This window comes from Cryptomeria japonica, chromosome 10 (assembly GCF_030272615.1).
Source record: "Cryptomeria japonica chromosome 10, Sugi_1.0, whole genome shotgun sequence".
NCBI classification, from domain to species: Eukaryota; Viridiplantae; Streptophyta; class Pinopsida; order Cupressales; family Cupressaceae; genus Cryptomeria; species Cryptomeria japonica.
This window is the reverse complement of record NC_081414.1, coordinates 351,964,237-351,982,687: the sequence shown is the minus strand read 5'-3', so window position 1 is coordinate 351,982,687 and position 18,451 is coordinate 351,964,237. Positions and strand designations below refer to the sequence as shown.

At 35.7% G+C, this 18,451-nt stretch overlaps 1 protein-coding gene across 2 annotated transcripts; it reads right to left on the bottom strand.

Annotated features, from left to right (window-relative positions):
- Positions 1 to 825: 825 nt before the first annotated feature.
- On the bottom strand, positions 826 to 3,150 carry LOC131051678 (probable ascorbate-specific transmembrane electron transporter 1). Of its 2 annotated transcripts, XM_057986271.2 has the most exons (5): positions 3,039 to 3,150; positions 2,723 to 2,888; positions 2,553 to 2,601; positions 1,462 to 1,664; positions 826 to 1,294 (listed from the first exon to the last, which is right to left on the bottom strand). In XM_057986271.2, exons 2-5 carry the CDS (start codon positions 2,855 to 2,857, stop codon positions 1,031 to 1,033), a joined length of 651 nt encoding a protein of 216 aa, XP_057842254.2. In that variant the 5' UTR covers positions 2,858 to 2,888; positions 3,039 to 3,150; the 3' UTR covers positions 826 to 1,030. The 2 variants fall into 2 exon arrangements, with proteins under 2 accessions (XP_057842254.2, XP_057842255.2); XM_057986272.2 differs by having other exon boundaries at positions 1,097 to 1,294; positions 1,448 to 1,664; positions 2,723 to 3,150.
- Positions 3,151 to 18,451: the final 15,301 nt, after the last annotated feature.

Sequence of the window (18,451 nt, the reverse complement as noted above, 5' to 3'; positions counted from 1 at the left end):
CTCTTGCCAACAGGTCTATCACTAGCAAGGATAGATGTCACATCACCCACGTCACAATAAGTAATTTTGCTAAGATTTGATATAAAGAGATGATTTTCAATTATTATGTTAGGTAGTGAAGGTGGTCCATGTTGGAAAATTTTATACGCATTTATCCACCCACACGCATCAAAGATGTGATTGTAGTATTATCCCATAACATATGCTTATTTTCTCCATAGATGTTCAATAATGTTATCCCTACAGTTTGCTTGTTATGATAGTCTATAGAGTACAAAAATTCAATATTAGGTTAGAAAGATTGCTCCATTTTGTCCTTATAAGGAACAAGTTTTTAGTGGTCTTTTAGGTTAGTTGTGATCTCCATTTTGAATTTATGAAGGGAAAATTGTGGTGAAAGTTGCAATAAATAATGTAAAATCTTTTTATATTAATATATATGGGAGCAGACCCCTTATCTAGAATTTACATATAAAAAAAAGAATATCACCTTAGAGGAAGAATGATTAATGAATGATGGCTGAATTTTGTTGTTTGTAGTCTATTGTATAATTTTGCATAGTTGATAATTATATAGAATAGCTATGGACCCTTTTTTCCTATAGCATCTCATATAAGAGAGAAAAAGGTTATGAATTTTGACCCTTTGTAGTGGGTCTATATGAGGTATGCCTTTCTAAAAAGAATATTGTAAATTTTATTTTATTTTAATATAAATAAAAGTGCGCTTCAAGACTTTAATTTACTAACCAAAAAATTACTTCAACTTAATAATTAAAAAATTTTGTAGACTAAATTTTTATATAATATAATTTTACAACTTAATAACTTAAGATTGATTATATAGAATTTGATAAACAATTATATAAAGATCTTGTAAGATAGAGTTTTTACTTATTAATTTGTAAACATGACCTATAAATATTTTATAACTTGAACTCAGGCTCTAGCCCAATTACTCTAATCAGAATGACTTTGAAAAAAACTCATGAACTCTACACACCCTATTGTATACCTCCATCATTCTCATTCATGGAAGCATGACAGACAAAACAACCAATGTTCCAAATAGAATTACAACCAGAGCAGTAATATTCACCAAAATAGCTTCTAAACTAAACCTGGCTAATCCTTCTGCTTCAAATAGAGTGAGCTTCTCTGTGAATCCAGTCACAGCTGTAAGTATCATCATCATATAGATGAACACCCCAAAATTTCTGTGCCATGGAAGAAAACTAGACCTGCTACTCTTTGACAAACGAGGGTACAAGAAACAAAGTAATCCCACCAACCACTGCTCAGAATCAACAAATTTACATTGTAACCACAACAAAAAAATTGCATCTAAAACATTGATGACAAAGGTTAATATATTAATGTTCCCAAATGATCAAACAGATGAATAGGAAATACAAGAAGAGTGCTTAATTGAAGCAAAAAGGTTCACCTGCAACATTGTACCTGGAAAATGAATAAAAAGATAGTGCCCGCACCCAACCATGAATGCAAGCTGTATAGAATTTCAAGAATTCCACTTTGCCTTTGGAATGTAAATGCAGCATTTATTCCAATAGCTCCAAGTACCATGGCTATCAATAGAGCTGTCAAATGTACTGATTTTCTGACTCTATGTCTCAGTGGCAAAAGTTTGTAAGCTAAAATTGCTGTTGACAAACAAAATTAGGTTTAGATTTGGATGGAAGTGACCTGAGAAGTAATAAAGTTGAACAAAAACAGCAATTTTCTTATAGGTTCAATGTATGTTGATTTAGTTTGATGGGTGGATAGGTTTTGGAAAGATTTTTTTTTATGAATTGTGTTTATATTATCATTAGTGTTGTAAAAAAAAGTGTAAAAATTTTGGTAATGGATTTTTTTAGATGAATGGTGTATGTTATCATTTGTAAAATAGTGTTACATACAAAAAAATGTGCATGAAAGTAGTCACATCCTGAAAGTTCAAACTGAACGACAATCTAGAACAAAACACAAAATACAACTACCCATCAGAATCTTCATTATATAGGAAGGATGGTAACAGTCAATGGGTTTTCTTAAAAATGGATAAAATAGTGTTACATATAATCAAAAAAAAAGATGCATGAAAACAATCACGTCTTGAAAGTCTAAACTGAGCGACAACCCAAAACAAAACAGCAAAACGCATTCTCCCATGAGAATCTTCATCATATGGGAAGGCTAATAGCAGTCAATGGGTTTTTTAAAAGTGGATAAAAATAGTGTTACACGTATTCACAAAAAAAATACATGAAAGTAGTCAAATCCCAAAAGCTCACATTGAACGACCTTCTAAAATAAAACACAAAAACATAATTACCCATTAGAATCTTCATTGTATGGGAAGGCTAGGCTAGTAACAGATGATGGGTTTTCTTAAAACTTGATAAAAAATTTCAATAATAAGATTAAACATGAACAAGATTTTTCAATTTCTTAAAACCATCTTCCAACTCATAACTGGATCAAAAATACTGATGTAATAAAAAACATGATGGAAAAGGGTAGGCATAGATATTGTTTCATACAAGTACCTTCACTTGGTATGAAAATTAGCCCTACAAAAGTAAAAACAGCATGCACCTGCACAATGCAGAGCTCATTCATCAGTACTGGACAGCACTGTAAGAATTTTAACTCTGTATACAAACTCATTGTCATAACCAGAACAGAGCAAGGGAAAATTTAGAGGTAACATTCTAACATTTGAGATACGGTCTTTATTGGATGATATGAAGGCAATGCCACCACGATAATATACACACCATCCCAGCAATTGTATACAGGCTGTGATTCCACACAATCCTTGGGCAACCAAAATTATGTGCTTGGCTTCCATGGCTTCCTTCTAATTCTGCTTTTGCCCAATACTGAAACATCTTATTATAAGTAAAATTACCACTGGAATTCTGTTTTTCTGTAGGTTTTTTCTTCGAAATCCTCCTGTTACTGACAATTGAAGAAAAACATAATTGCTGAGATTAGAATCAAGAATAACATATGAATTGAGATTTGCATACCCATCTGACATGATTGGTCGTTTGTTATCAGCAAGAACAAAGGCTTCGCATTCGGGTACGGCCTATTTCCTACATGGAAGATCAGAATTTCACAAGTTTCATGCCGAATCTCTTATGTCTCCAACCTCTAATATAACTCTATTTCAATATATTTACTTAAATGTGTCATGTGAATTGTTGGAGGTTCCATTAGGTGTAGGAAAGATGAAAGATGGTGTTGAAAGCACAAGAATAAGGTGACATGATATAAAATATATATTTTGAGTTGTGGGTTCAATTAAAATTGTGATCAAATTATTTATATAAAAATATATTTAATTTTATACATATACAATTTGAAATATCTTTTTCAAATCTTATAGCTAATTTTGAACTACTTCTCACCTTGAACGGTGTAATTAAACATGTACGTGTGACATGTATGAACTTTTTTATAATTTAGCTTATTTAACTAATAGTTATTTTAATCTATTGCATTGTGATCCTAAATGTGCAATGACTACTACTCACATGTAAACACATATTGGGTCACCTCCCCTACTATGGAACAAAAATCTCTGTAACATAAGTCTAGTTTAATTACACAAATATAATCCATAAGCAATAACTAATTTACATTAATGATAATTGCTACTACTCTAGTAAATTTGGGAATTGAATTAAATAAAAAAATACATTTATATTTTAATTATAATTGATTTGCCAATGTTCCAAGATAAAGAATTGATTCTAAATAAATTTCATATGCTGTTTTAGTTTAGATTCGTGCATGGGAAATGGATTTACGTGGGTGTGGAAGTGATTTCATGTGGACAAAAAAGATCTTTTTATCATTTGTAACATGTTTATCTCTCTTCTTGGATGTTTGAATAATTTTAGGTTTTTAAGTTTTTGAAAATTCCTATGGGAATTCCCCAAAATGTAAGGGCTAAGTCCTCCTTGATCAAACATCTAGTGTGCGAATTTGATAGCTTTTAGTAAAGATTAAAAGATAACAAGAAAGCATGCAATGGACCCAAGAATGTAAAAGGTTGCCCCTAATATAGGAAAATGATAAGAAAAATCATAAACACTAGATAAGAAGAATGTCAACAAAGAAAAGTAGGAGAGACGTGCAACTATGTGTATAAGGTTGTTCGAATATGGGAAAATGTTGAAGGAATTCTTAAAGGAAAGATACGGATTGTGTAAGTATATACCGTGAAATTATGTGTATTAGGCTGCCTAATAATATGGGAAAATAGTAGGATAAAGATGTCTCTAAAGGCAAGTATATCTCATTAAATATATGTGTAAGACTACCCCCTAATATGAGAAAATGGTAGGATAAAAAAGTACCTAAAGGAAAGGTAAGGATGATGTGTCTATATCATGGAAGATAGTAGCAAAAGGAAGAGGGGAGAAGGGTCATCCCACATAAGTGGTTTACAAATCTGCTCATGAAGAAAACTTGTCGGTTGATAGAAAAGATTGTGAAACCCTTCGAATGAAAGGGAAACTTTATTCAAACACCCTGGGTGTTCACTCGAACATCCTCCTTCAAGTGAAACCTCTCTCCATGTAGGATTCGCTCGAAGGCTTGTCGGTCGAGGCTTTTAATAATAATAAAAATGGGTTCGTTCGAAGACCCGCTTCAAATGAGCCCAATTTTTAATATTTTTTTATAAAGAGTTTATAACTGTCAAAAATAGTAGTTTTTATTCTCATTTTTTACATTGAGAGTCAAACCCCACTTGAAAGCAATGAGCCAAACCCCAGGAGAGCAACAAGCTACATCACCATCCACATTCCATATTACTTGTTCTTCTCAATATTTTTTTTTAAGTTTTGCATTTTTTAAATTATTTTATTTTGCATTTGGTTTATTTTTATTTTGAGATGGAAATAGTTGTGATCTAATTCCTTGTAATTTCCATTGTCTATATCCTCTTGAAGTATGAACCATTTGAACAACATAACAGAGACTACCCTTCTCGTAACTTTCTTTTCCATTTGGTACACCAAACAATATTGTCTAAATCATAAAATCAAGTTGGTTGAAAATACCAATTCAAAGTGAATTTCATAATCCACACACATTTCAAGTATTTTTTTGTAAAAAATAAGGCATTTCATTTTACATAAATCATAGAAAATAAAGTATACCTCTTAAGATTATCATCTAAGTAAATACTATAATAGGGAAATTTACCTTATTATGATAAAAAATCATTGTTAATTCTTTCACCAACAATGATTGCTACTCGTGGCATACATGCAAATTATAATTCACACGTTATTAAAGATGCCTAATGAAATACTCACTAATGAATTTAGTTTTATAGGCACCAAGATATTTGTTAATATCAACAATCAATTGAAACATGTGTTTTTTCATATGGTACAAAATATTTGTAAATGGAACCTCCTATATCTCCTTGTAAATTCTAAAGCATATTGATCTCTTGTACTTCTATTGTGTCTTGCACACTATAAATTCTTATGCTTATTCTAAGCTAGTCCATACATTTGTTTACTCAAAAAGGATGAACACTTTTATATTATGAACCAAAACTATGATCATAGAAGTTGACTGAATGATTTAATTAATACCTTCTTAAAATTATTGTAGTTATGAGGTGTATATAGGCTCTTGTACTCTAGCACCACCTAAAATATATATAAAATCATGTACAAACCTAAATATAGTGTAGTATTTCTTATAGCGAACTTCAATTTGTATGTATGCTAAAATATTTGTCCCTAAATATAGTCTATACATGGTTCTCTTTAATTGTATGTGTGCAGTTTTATAAATCCATTCAATCTCTATCTAGAACTAGGTGTTATGCATGGCATGCACACAACTAGCTGCATTTTGACACTAACAATATCTAAATGCAATTTTATGTTCTATCCTCAAAACATGAAAAACATAAAAATAAACATAATTAATATAAAAAATTATAAAATTAAAAAAAATGTATCCAAAAAAGATCAGATATAAGAATTTTAAAACATACACTAGCTTTAGCATATCCACCATTTTTTTGTTCAAAATTCATTCTACCCATGTGTGAGGATGGATGCCAACCACTCCATTCTAACTTTAATGCACTAATATATTTTTTATCACAGTGGTCCATCACAACCAAATGTTGAGGTAATACCCTTAACAAACAAATTTTGTCATCATAAATGGTCAAATCGTATGATGCTAATTACACTCTGTTAGTGTAGGTTTTTTACTTTTCTTATGCTAGGGGATATTTATTTTTCCTACACATAAATTATTTAAGCTTGCTTAGGTTATTATGAGTGGTTAATATGAGGACACGTGGTGAAATACTTCAACTAAATGTGTAACTTTCCACCTCACATGGGTAGTTGAGTTACACACCTTATTTTGGCTTGTTGTGCCACCTCTCATAACCACTATTTTGTCATTTCCTAAGTGGGTTATGGGGTAGTTGGGTTTCTCACCCTCTTTTGGCCTTATGTTTCAACTTTCTTAACTCTTTTACTGTCTTCATGTAAGGAGGTTATGCGACATGCTTTGGCATTTACCAAGAAGATAAAACCTCCCACTTTTTATGGGGGATGGGAGTTAATGCACCCATTGGATGTATATGCTATTATTTTTCTATATAATAATCAATATACTCTCACCTTCCCTAGTTCAGTGATAGCTCGGTTAAAGTCTTCTCAAAATTCTCTTCTTTGTCTCTATTTTTCTCTCATATCAGATCGATCTTCATTTAGCTATTTTGATCTTCAATCATTCGTTGCTTGGGGATTTGCATGTGATCTACGACCGACATTAGATCCTAGCTCGATCCTTGCTTCTTGCATAATCTAACATGGTATCAGAGTCATGTTATCTGGTATAGCTCATTGATTTTCTGATTAATTAAGAGATTTTCAAGGCTATTAGATAGCTAATATTTTCCTTAAAAACCAAGTATGCTCATCTCCTGCATTCTCGTGTAACCTAGAGAATCAGAACAGTTTAAAGGAAAATAGATTCTAGTTATATCTGGTTTTATATGTGTAGTCACATAAATTTGTCCATCTTAATTAAATGAATATTTACTATTTATTTGATTAATAAACCATCCATAACTAGTTAATTAAATTAACATTTAATTAATTAATTCTCAAAACATTCTCCTATTAATTAAATAAATTATTCAATTTATTTTAATTCATTCATTAAACTAAATTCACAATCAATTAAATAAATAAATCCTATTTATTTAAATTAATCCCCTTTCTTCTTTTAAATAAATTAAAAAAAAAAATTATTTAAATCATTAAAACAAACCCCTCCTCCCCACCCCCCCCCGTCCGCCCGCCCGCCGCCACCCCCCCCACTTGCATTCTCCTACAAATGCAAGTTGCACCTATTTGTTGAAATAAATGAATTTTATTTTAATAAAAATCCTATTTTCCCTCACCCACCAAATCCACTTGCAATCTTAAATCCCCTTCTAGACTCTTCTAACCCCTTCCTAATTAGCCTAATCTGTCTCCTAAATATTGTCGCATTCCTAAGCAACATGGAGTCACTTCTCAAAGACTCCAAAGTCTTTGAAAATCATTTAATGCTTTTGTAGCGTCCTAAAATTGCAACACTTGCAATTTCGACTGCATTTGGGTCTTCACGATGGCGACGCAACACTAAACCTGAATGGAGACCCCGAAACTTGTTCATGACATCAAAAACTGCATTTTTCCAGCACCCTGCCTGATCCCTCCTTGCACCCTGCTGTCCCGGGAGGTGGGACCAGAGCGCCCAGCGCCCTGGTCCTTCAGGACCAGGGCGCCCTGGTCCCTGGCCCTATTTTTGGGCCTGGTCTCCTATGGGGCTTCGGGTCTTTATGTTTGCAATTTGGAAAATAACATTTCCTAGTCGGCCTAAGCTCTAGAAAATCAGTCTTTTAACCATAATTGGCAAGTATATAAACTACATTTCCTCTCCCATTTGAGGAGGTCGAAAAGAGGAAGGACATATGTGTACAAGACGCGAAAACGATATTCAAACATTCAAGCATTCAAGCATTCAAGCATTCCTTCAAGCAATTGATCATTCTAAGTCTCCATTCAAGGCTAGGTGTTGCATTCAAGACAAGGATTCAACCATTGAAGAGGAGATCACATACTACAACATACAACATACAACAAACAACAACATCTATACCTTCACATATAAGGATACAAACATCCTTACAACAAGGTATTAGTACTTGTTTTACATTACATTTACAGCATTTCTCATTTCTTGGTTAATTCCAAAACCGGGGTTTGACCTAAGGGCAAACCCCTAATCCCTAACCCCCCTATCGTCTTCGCTTTTCTGTGTGTAGGTTGCAGGTACGCGGCTGAAATTGAAGATCTGGAATCCTTGTGCAGAGACGAACAAATCCCCCTTCGTTTCGCGGATTTTTCGGAGGACCGTGTGCACGCCGGGCGCCATCGTCTCGTCAACTTTTGCTCAAATTTGCAGGACAGCGCCGTCTCAACATTTTACTGCTAATTCCAGGTCCGCAGCTTCATCCTATATCCCTAACTCAGTTTATAAGCGAATCTTTCTCACTTTCTATGCATTCCTAGTTCAATCTTTCTATCTACATTCTTTACAAAAGAGGGTATCCTTGCTATCACAACCCTTGAAACTCATATAGAATCCAATCTTGCATTGCGTGGGATTGGATCTTGTGGGTTTCAACCCCTCTTTTGAATGTAAAGTCCCTCCTAAGTGAAAACCATCAACCCTAGTGACCTCCCTTCTCTCTCCTCGGAGTTGGGGAGGGGAGAACGACTAGGGTTCGATTTTTCCGCTTTACATTTTGGTGAACCCGACGTGAACATCCTTTCTGATTATTCATAGTTAGATCTGAAAATTGGATTCCTTGGTTACATTTCCATGTTTGATCTTTTGCAAAATTTTAGAGGTTAATTGCATAAAAACCCTAAATTTTCTTTTTAAGTAATTAAACTTTTGAAATGTTTAATTGTTAATGCTTGTTTCAGATCTGCCCTTCTATTACAAATTATCAATTCATATTTGTGCTTTAATTTTGAAAATTAAGTGGTTAAGTGTCAAAACCCTAATTTTTGAAACCCTCTTGATTCAACCTTTGTCCGACAATTTCACTGATCAAAACATCTCCAAATCAGTTGTAACTTTGGATTCCGCAATAAAATCACAATATCTTTCATCCCTGAAAATTTGGAAAAAAGTTGCGAGGACCGTGTGCACCCCGAGCGCCATCGTCCCCGACATTTTTTCCAAAATTTCGGGAGCTAGATCTTACTGTATTTTCCTGCTAAAATCTAGAATTTTGGCTGATTTTATCAATTTTAACACCTTCAAAATTACAGTCAAAGTTGGTCTAGTGATTGCTTGGATTGAGGCTTCTAATCATTCAAAAATTGTTGAAATTGAAATTTGTGTCAAAATTGTGTTTCTTACAGTCCTAAATCTGAAAAGTGTGTTATCATTCATTCGAAATTTCAGTGATTTATTCAAATTTTTGGCAATTTGTGACTTTTGAAATTAAGTGCTTAATTACAACAACTTTGATTACCGCTTTCAAAATTGAATTTTGCGTGAAATTGAGTCAACTTTCAAATTTCAAAACTTGCATTGCTTTTGGTATTCCCTCTAAAATCATAAAATTCAAAATTTCAGTTTCCCTCTCTTTTTCAAAATTCAAATTTTGCATTTTTCGACAATCTTGGTAGGGTTTAATTTTGAGATTGCAACTTTAATTTGGCCTATCTACAGATCGTAAAATCACTCAATTTTTTCAGGTTAGCTGTAAAATCATCATAACTTTCATCCCTGAAAATTTCGAAAAAAGTTACGAGGACCGTGTGCACTCCGAGCGCCACGGTCCCGGACATTTTTTCCGAAATTTCGGGAGATTGTCCTGATTGTATTTAACACCTTAAATCTAGAAGATTGGCTGGTTTTACTGAAATTTGCTACCTCTAAAATTCAAAATCTTCTCTCTTTCTTTAGTGCATGAGTTTTACAACAATAAGCCCTACTTACACTATTCCCGTTAGACGAAGCCTTAGAATTAAGTCCTTCCAAGGTTTAATTACTGAGGAGATGGAACCTAATTTGAATGGCCTTTTTAACGAGGACATGGGTAATTCCTCTAATCCTCTTAATGATGAAGAAGCTCTCCATGAGGGTTCTGTAGAACAACTTTCAAAATTGGATAACCAATTTGACGATTTTCGACAATGGATGTCTCAAGAATACCCTGATAGTCAAGCTCTTCCTTTAATTGAGGGTCTAAAACGTATGCTTCAAAGTGATAAGAATGGAATTGATATTTTGCGTGGTATTGCACACATTGTGGATTCAAATGTGATGCCTATGAAGAGTTGTGCCGAAACATTAGGTTATACACAACCTCCTACTCAAGACAATCATTCTATTCCTTTGACGACTTCTATTGCTAGTATACCTACTTTTACATCAAACATAATGACTACTTCAATACAAGACATTCCTCCTATGATCACTAGTCATGGGGGCAATCCCTCTTCTTCAATTAACCCTCTTCCTTCATTCAATCCGACTTCTTCATTCATTCCTTCAATAAGTGTTCCTATTACATCTCCACAAATGAACATGACGCAAGGGGGCAATTCATTTAACCATTCCATTCCTCCGTGTAGTGTTCCTCCTGTCCAATCATCTCCTATGACTAACTATCATAGTGTCCCACCGCTTTACTCTCTACCTTCTTTCAATAACATAACACCTCCATCACAATCTAACACGTCTAATATAAACTCTTCGACTGAAGCGACCATTAACAATCTTCCACAAACTGTCTCTTCTTTACAGCAACAAATTGCCTCTATGAACCAATCTAAGTTTAGTGTGCCCACATTTGATGTTGCGAGCCCACTTTCTCTTGACATTGTCCGAGCTATTCCCCCTAAACATGTTGAAATTCCGCATTTGGAGCTTTATAATGGTAAGGGTGATCCTCTAACACATGTTAAGACCTTTCAAACAATATGTACTGATTTTGCTTATGACCAAAGGTTGCTTGCAAAACTGTTTACTAGAACATTAAGAGACAAAGCCCTACAATGGTATTGCTCGTTGCCTTCCTATTCTATTACTTCTTTCGAACAACTTGCAAATGCTTTCATTCAACAATTTCAAAACAATATAAGTCCTAAATTTACTTTGATTGATTTAATGCATTGCAAACAAGGTGTTAAAGAAAAAGTAACTGATTTCATTGGTAGATATAAGCATTTGTATGCTCAAATTTCCTTTCCAGTGCCTGACAATGATATTCAAAGAATCTTTATTTCTAATTTACAAAAAGATATTAGAGAAAAACTCTTGTTTTCTGAGTTTACTTCTTTCCAACAGTTGTGCGCAACTCTTCACAATTATCAACTGACTGTGAGTCAAATGGAACAATCACATCCTATGGCTCCGAGTGATAAGGGTGATAGTAGTCAACAACCATTTGGGAAGTTTAAACCGAGCAGAGAGTCCATTAAATTCAATGAACACATAATCAACAACAATGTGAATGCAGCATCAGGTGTGCCTCCTATTTCTAAGTTTTTCAGGAAAGAAAGAAAGTTTACTCCTTTGAATGAATCATTGCATAGTATTATGAATAAGTTATTGGAACAAAATGTGCTTACTCTTCCTCCTATAAGGCAAATAGATCCTGCAAAGATTAATTCACCTTATTTTGATAACAAATCTTTTTGTCAATTTCATCGTCAACCTGGGCATGATACTGAAAAATGTTTTGCTTTAAAGGGTAAAATTCAAGATTTGATTGATAATAATACTATCTCTGTTTCTGGAGTGAATGATAAAGGCAATACATCTGTAGCTCCTCCTAACCAAAATCTTAAGATTTTCACTGATCCATTGCCTTCTCATACCTCTAATGCGATTGATACTACTGATTCCTCTGTCTCACCTGATGATCTTGTGTCTATGACTCCTAATGTGATTAACTTTGTGGAGCAGCAGAAAATCCCTAAAGAACCTTCCATCACTTTTGATTCTAGTGAAACTATCAGGGCACCTGATGGTCCTTTATATATAGTTGCAAAAGTCAAGAATACACCTTGTCGTGGAGTGCTTATTGATCCTTCTTGTATGATTAATGTCATTACTGAAGAATTTCTTTTTACTTTGCAATTGAATCAAGTAATCTATGATGAAACAAATGTGGTTGTGAAATTATTTGATGCATTTTCTTCTCCTGCAATTGGTTCTATTACATTACCTATCGAGGTCCATAACAAATCCCTTGATGCGGAATTTGCTATTATTCCATCATCCGAACAATTTCGTGTGAAGCTAGGCTATCCTTGGCTATCTTCCATGAAAGCTATTGCTTCTCCTATCCACAAGTATTTGAAATTTCCCTATAATGGTGAAGTTGTTACTGTCAATCATAGTCTTTTTAAACCAGCTGAAAGAACTTCTAGTGTTCCTATTGATTATTTTTGGCCTAAAAAATTCCAATCTCTTCCTCCGCGAAGTGATCATCTTTTCAAATCTTATCAAAAGTGGAAAAAAGATATGATCCTATCTCTAAGTGAACCTAGAACACCCAAACTTGACATTCCTATCATTCTTGAAAAGGAAGTTCTTCCTTTGGAAGATAAAACTAATGTCTTTCCTCAAGAAGATTCCCAACCCATCCCTATGGATGTGACTATGCCTATGATTAATAAAGTTACTAAAAGTAGACCTATCCCTCCTCGTCATGATGGACTTGGTCTCCTTCCAAAACCAAATATTCCTCCCTTATATGGAGCAGTTCCTCCTCCTTCCTTTTATAGAGAGAAGAGACCTTCCTCTTCTCCTATTATTCAACCTAAGAGACCACAACCTAAACACCCAAGTGATAAGGATGAGAACATTCCTCCTCCTCAATCTTCTCAACTTCCTACTAAGACTAGACGAAATCGTTCTGCACGTGAACGCCGACAAAAGCGTCGTCTTAGAGCTCAGGCAGCTGCTTTTCACACTTTGCAATCCCCAAAAACACCTTCAACAAGCATTATTCCATTTTCTCCTCAGCCGACGATTGAGCCGAAATCTCCTAAACATAAGATGCATGATGGTCTTGATCCTGTGCGAGTTAAAGATCCTATTTTTATAAATCTTGATGATTATATAGATGAAAATGTTATTCATGATGAAAATGTTACTCCTGTTCATTCTGATAGTGAATATGAATATGTTGATGTTGATAACCATTTATCTAACGCATTTTCTAAAGCACTTATCCTAGCTCCTAGACAAGAACAACGTGGCTCGGAACATGAACATAGCCCTTGTTTGGATCTTGTGATAGCTCCATCTGCTGTGTTGGATGTTCCTCCTCTAGCATGTTTCCTGCCTTCCCGAAATATTGATCAGCAAGATCGGGGGGTAGATGACGTGCTAGACTAGTAACATTAGCATAGCAGACTCTCTCCTCCTCTCTTGATCTCTTTTGTTACTTCTTCTATATGTTATTCTCATTCTTCTATTTGTTGTCCTTAGTGTTGTCTACTTGAGGACGATGCAAAGCATTGAGATCTCTCGATCTCTCTCATGTTGACTCAAAAGACACATGTGTTCCCTTCTTCTAGGTGACCTTCCTTGATTGGGGAATGAAGAACAATTATGCATACATACATATGATATACATGAATTATCATACAGCATACTGACCCCAAGGAAAGCGAAGTCACCTTGTGCTTTGTGTTTTGTGTCTATTATCCTTGGGTTTATCTCACACTTGGGGGCTAAATCCTTGTGATAACGTGCTCCTTTCCCTTCTCATTCTTATATGTATCACTACCTTAAAGCAATCACCCCCGGTGAGGCGTGTGCGATCGCTTTAACGTAGGGGGGCATACATCCCATTCATATCTTTTCAAGATACTTGAAAATTTCTTGACAAATTTAGCTTTGCCTTGAAAATTTTTGATATCTTTCTTGCATGACTCATAGTGAGGGAACCTTACTACTGACAGTCATGGTTCTCCCTCATGATCTTCCCTTTTACTTTTTCAATCGAAGTCGTAAGATCCTTAGTCCACTGGGGGCTTGGTGTATCTTGCCTCCTTGACGTGGTGAAAGTTTTTCAATGTTGTTTCCTTGTACTTTACCGGAAGTATGAGCGTACGCTTATACTCCCGCTAAAGTGGGGGCTAAATGTAGCGTCCTAAAATTGCGACACTTGCAATTTCGACTGCATTTGGGTCTTCACGATGGCGACGCAACACTAAACCTGAATGGAGACCCCGAAACTTGTTCATGACATCAAAAACTGCATTATTCCAGCACCCTGCCTGATCCCTCCTTGCACCCTGCTGTCCCGGGAGGTGGGACCAGAGCGCCCAGCGCCCTGGTCCTTTAGGACCAGGGCGCCCAGTGCCCTGGTCCCCCAGGACCATGGTTCCCAGCGCCCTGGTCCCTGGCCCTATTTTTGGGCCCGGTCTCCTATGGGGCTTCGGGTCTTTATGTTTGCAATTTGGAAAATAACATTTCCTAGTCGGCCTAAGGTCGGGAAAATCAGTCTTTTAACCCTAATTGGCAAGTATATAAACTACATTTCCTCTCCCATTTGAGGAGGTCGAAAAGAGGAAGGACATATGTGTACAAGACGCGAAAACGATATTCAAACATTCAAGCATTCAAGCATTCAAGCATTCCTTCAAGCAATTGATCATTCTAAGTCTCCATTCAAGGCTAGGTGTTGCATTCAAGACAAGGATTCAACCATTGAAGAGGAGATCACATACTACAACATACAACATACAACAAACAACAACATCTATACCTTTGCATATAAGGATACAAACATCCTTACAACAAGGTATTAGTACTTGTTTTACATTACATTTACAGCATTTCTCATTTCTTGGTTAATTCCAAAACCAGGGTTTGACCTAAGAGCAAACCCCTAATCCCTAACCCCCCAATCGTCTTCGCTTTTCTGTGTGTAGGTTGCAGGTACGCAGCTGAAATTGAAGATCTGGAATCCTTGTGCAGAGACGAACAGATCCCCCTTCGTTTCGCGGATTTTTCGGAGGACCATGTGCACGCCGGGCGCCATCGTCCCGTCAACTTTTGCTCAAATTTGCAGGACAGCGTCGTCTCAACATTTTACTACTAATTCCAGGTCCGCAGCTTCATCCTATATCCCTAACTCAGTTTATAAGCGAATCTTTCTCACTTTCTATGCATTCCTAGTTCAATCTTTCTATCTACATTCTTTACAAAAGAGGGTATCCTTGCTATCACAACCCTTGAAACTCATATAGAATCCAATCTTGCATTGCGTGGGATTGGATCTTGTGGGTTTCAACCCCTCTTTTGAATGTAAAGTCCCTCCTAAGTGAAAACCATCAACCCTAGTGACCTCCCTTCTCTCTCCTCGGAATTGGGGAGGGGAGAACGACTAGGGTTCGATTTTTCCACTTTACAGCTTTATGTGCCCAACAAGCTAACCCCTAAAGTCTTCCAAACCACTGATGGCTTTTACATGACCATTAATGGCTCTTACATAACCATTTATGGTTAAATCCACTTGCTCCCATGGTTAGAGACTTGACCTCTAAACTCAACCCTCATGTAACCCATGTGTCTTCTCAAGCATTTATTGCTTTGACCATGGTTATCCTCACTAACTCTTGCACAAGATTTTATCCATTGGATAAAGACATTATTTATTGGATAATGACTTTATTCTTTCAACTCAACATTAACCTTACCTCCCAAGTTAACCTTCAGGTCATGTCAAGCATTTAATACTTCTTCCTTCTCCTCTCAAGCCATCTCATGTTGACCTTTGTCATCCTGGGATTGGGTTGAAAGCCCTCACATGGATCATAAACCCTTCAATTCTGACCCTTGTTGAGATTACTCAATCTCCACCCTCCATTGCTCCATTTTACCTATAAATAGAGCTCACATTCCTCATTTTCAAATCCTCATGCATTCTCAAGCACATCCATGATCCTGAAATCTTGTATGTATTTAATCTATAATCAATTTTAAAAGAGCATTCTAGCATAATCACTCATATTGTCATTTTGGACTAAAACTAATCTTAGTTCATTTCATAATATCTCATATTTAGTTTGTTTTACACTTGAATAGCCTAGTTTAAAGCATTTTTCAATCTTGAACCTCCATAAGGCATCCATAGTGCAAAAAGTTGTTGAGAGATACACTCATTTGGAACTTGGAGAGGAGAGGAGCAAGGGAGGAGCCACTATGAATGTTTTGGGTAGCATTTGGAGGAGTTTAGTTTACTTTGTTGGTCTTTGTATGCTTTATATTTCATGCTTAGTATCTCTCTTGATATGCTTGCTTAGGATAGTGCTTAATCTTTTATTTGCTAACACTAACATCTAACGTTTATTTCTTGTGCTCTCTTGTGTGTGTGTTGCCATCAAACAGATTTCCTAACCATCATTTTCGTAGAGCATCAATATGTATAAAGCATATACATATGGGAACGACCTCATGCGGTAAATCCTTTGAGCCACTATAGAAATCAGGTGTGAGCGAAAGTTGTGGCCTTGGGTATAGTTGTTCCTACAGTGTAACTTGCCGAAAGGACATATGGGCCCCACCACAAGTTACAAGGCTCTTAAGTGAGTCACTACAGAATGAACTTATGTCCAAAAACATCGAACATTACTAAACACCTTTTTATGTAGAAGCCCACCCGTTCTATTGATTGAGGATATTTGTGAGAAGTTCAAAGCAAGAGCATAGATGGTTTTGCTCCCAAGATACTCACCATACAAATTTCCTTGAGTAGAAACATAGCTTTTGAAAGACTACTTGTAGCTTGATGAAAGTGGTGACTCCCCCATCATAGGGATCATCTATTTGTTATGCTCGTGCAAGACTTAGTATATCACATCCTTACCTGCCATGGCGGGATTCATAAGGTATGTAGTACCAAAGTTGAAGAAATATCAAGATGTGGGCTGAAATTATCGCAACTACCATTTGACCTTAGGGATAAAAAGTGTTTGAAGTGTCTTCGTTTTGTGTCAAGACCAGTGTTAAACTGAGCTGACTTTAGGCTTTTTTGGGGAAAAACATACTCAAACATACTCAAACTGACCCACACTTATTTGTGCCTTTTAAGGCAACATTCTTATGTTTGTGTGCTTGCTGTGTTTTCTTGTCAAAGAAAGTCAAAACCAATTCAAAAACAAGTATTCATCCGACACAAAAAATTTCAAAAAACAAAGTATCAAACTATATGACCATCCTTCACATTTTGAGAAAGAGAAATCTTCATCAACATATCGATTTGAAGAAAAGACCATTGAGCTCAAAGGCTTTCATCAAAAGAAGGAAAATTTTCTCTCTCAATAAACAAATCTTTGTCTCACATAGAACCTTCTTATGTCACATGCATCTATATCTTCAAGGAAAATCCAACGAGTTTGATCCGGAGTCTTTAAACCACAGAGCTTTTACTCAATATAGAGCTTTGAGTTATCATAAAAACAAGGTAGGCAAAATCAATCATGCCTTCTTTCCAGACATTTGTATCACATATAACATAGCTCGGGAAGAACCACCAACCCCCGAAAGAGAAGATGAAGGATTTGTCCCATTTGTAACACAAAGTTTTTATTGAAGTTAACATTTCATCCATTCTCACATTCATACATCATCAATCCATTTCAACTCTCGAAACATAAAGAGGTATTGTCCTAAGTTCTTTTTCGCTTTTGCTTGAATCAAACACAACACGTCACTTTTTAGAGTGTCTCTACATCTAGGATAAACTCATCCTAAGAGGCATTTCTACGCAGGTTAAGACTAGTCTATGAGTGCATCCTCTCATTACTAGGTACTTGGGTCTGTAACACATCTCGGGCCTCTCTAAACCCTATCATATCAAACATTGTCAACCAAACACAACAAGTAATTCACAAAAGGACTTTGGTAACATCTACCTTTAGTGTTAGAGATCCATATGCACAACACTTCACCAAACATTTATCTCTCATTTCATCACCAACTCATAATCATTTTTACCAAACTTCAACAACAACTTTCCAACAAAATGGCTCAAACCTGATCAAGGACTAGACAACAAGAAATCAAGGAGGAAGAGGAGGAAAATCTCAATGAGTTCCAAAAAGCCCTTGGAGGAAATGCAAATGATAAAAATCCTAGTACTCCCACTCTTGAAGCAATAGAAATGGCACAACACAATGCCCTCTTCAATCGACTATTTGACGAAATCCTTAGGAACAATGTCGATGCTCACTTTTTAAAACTTGCCCAAGAGGGAGCCAAACTACCCTCTGATTTTGATACTGCACAATTACGACAAGCATCGGAACACCATAGTCATCATGAGGGTGGAAGAGGTCAAGATAAC

Excerpts from the sequence above, each read along its gene's own strand:
- LOC131051678 (XM_057986271.2), bottom strand. The coding sequence starts at position 2,857 with ATGGAAGCCAAGCACATAATTTTGGTTGCCCAAGGATTGTGTGGAATC. Across the intron at positions 2,602-2,722 it reads ATAAAGACCGTATCTCAAAT|GTGCATGCTGTTTTTACTTT; the intron begins GTTAGAATGTTA and ends TGCATTGTGCAG. Across the intron at positions 1,295-1,461 it reads TCTTTTTATTCATTTTCCAG|TGGTTGGTGGGATTACTTTG; the intron begins GTACAATGTTGC and ends GATTCTGAGCAG.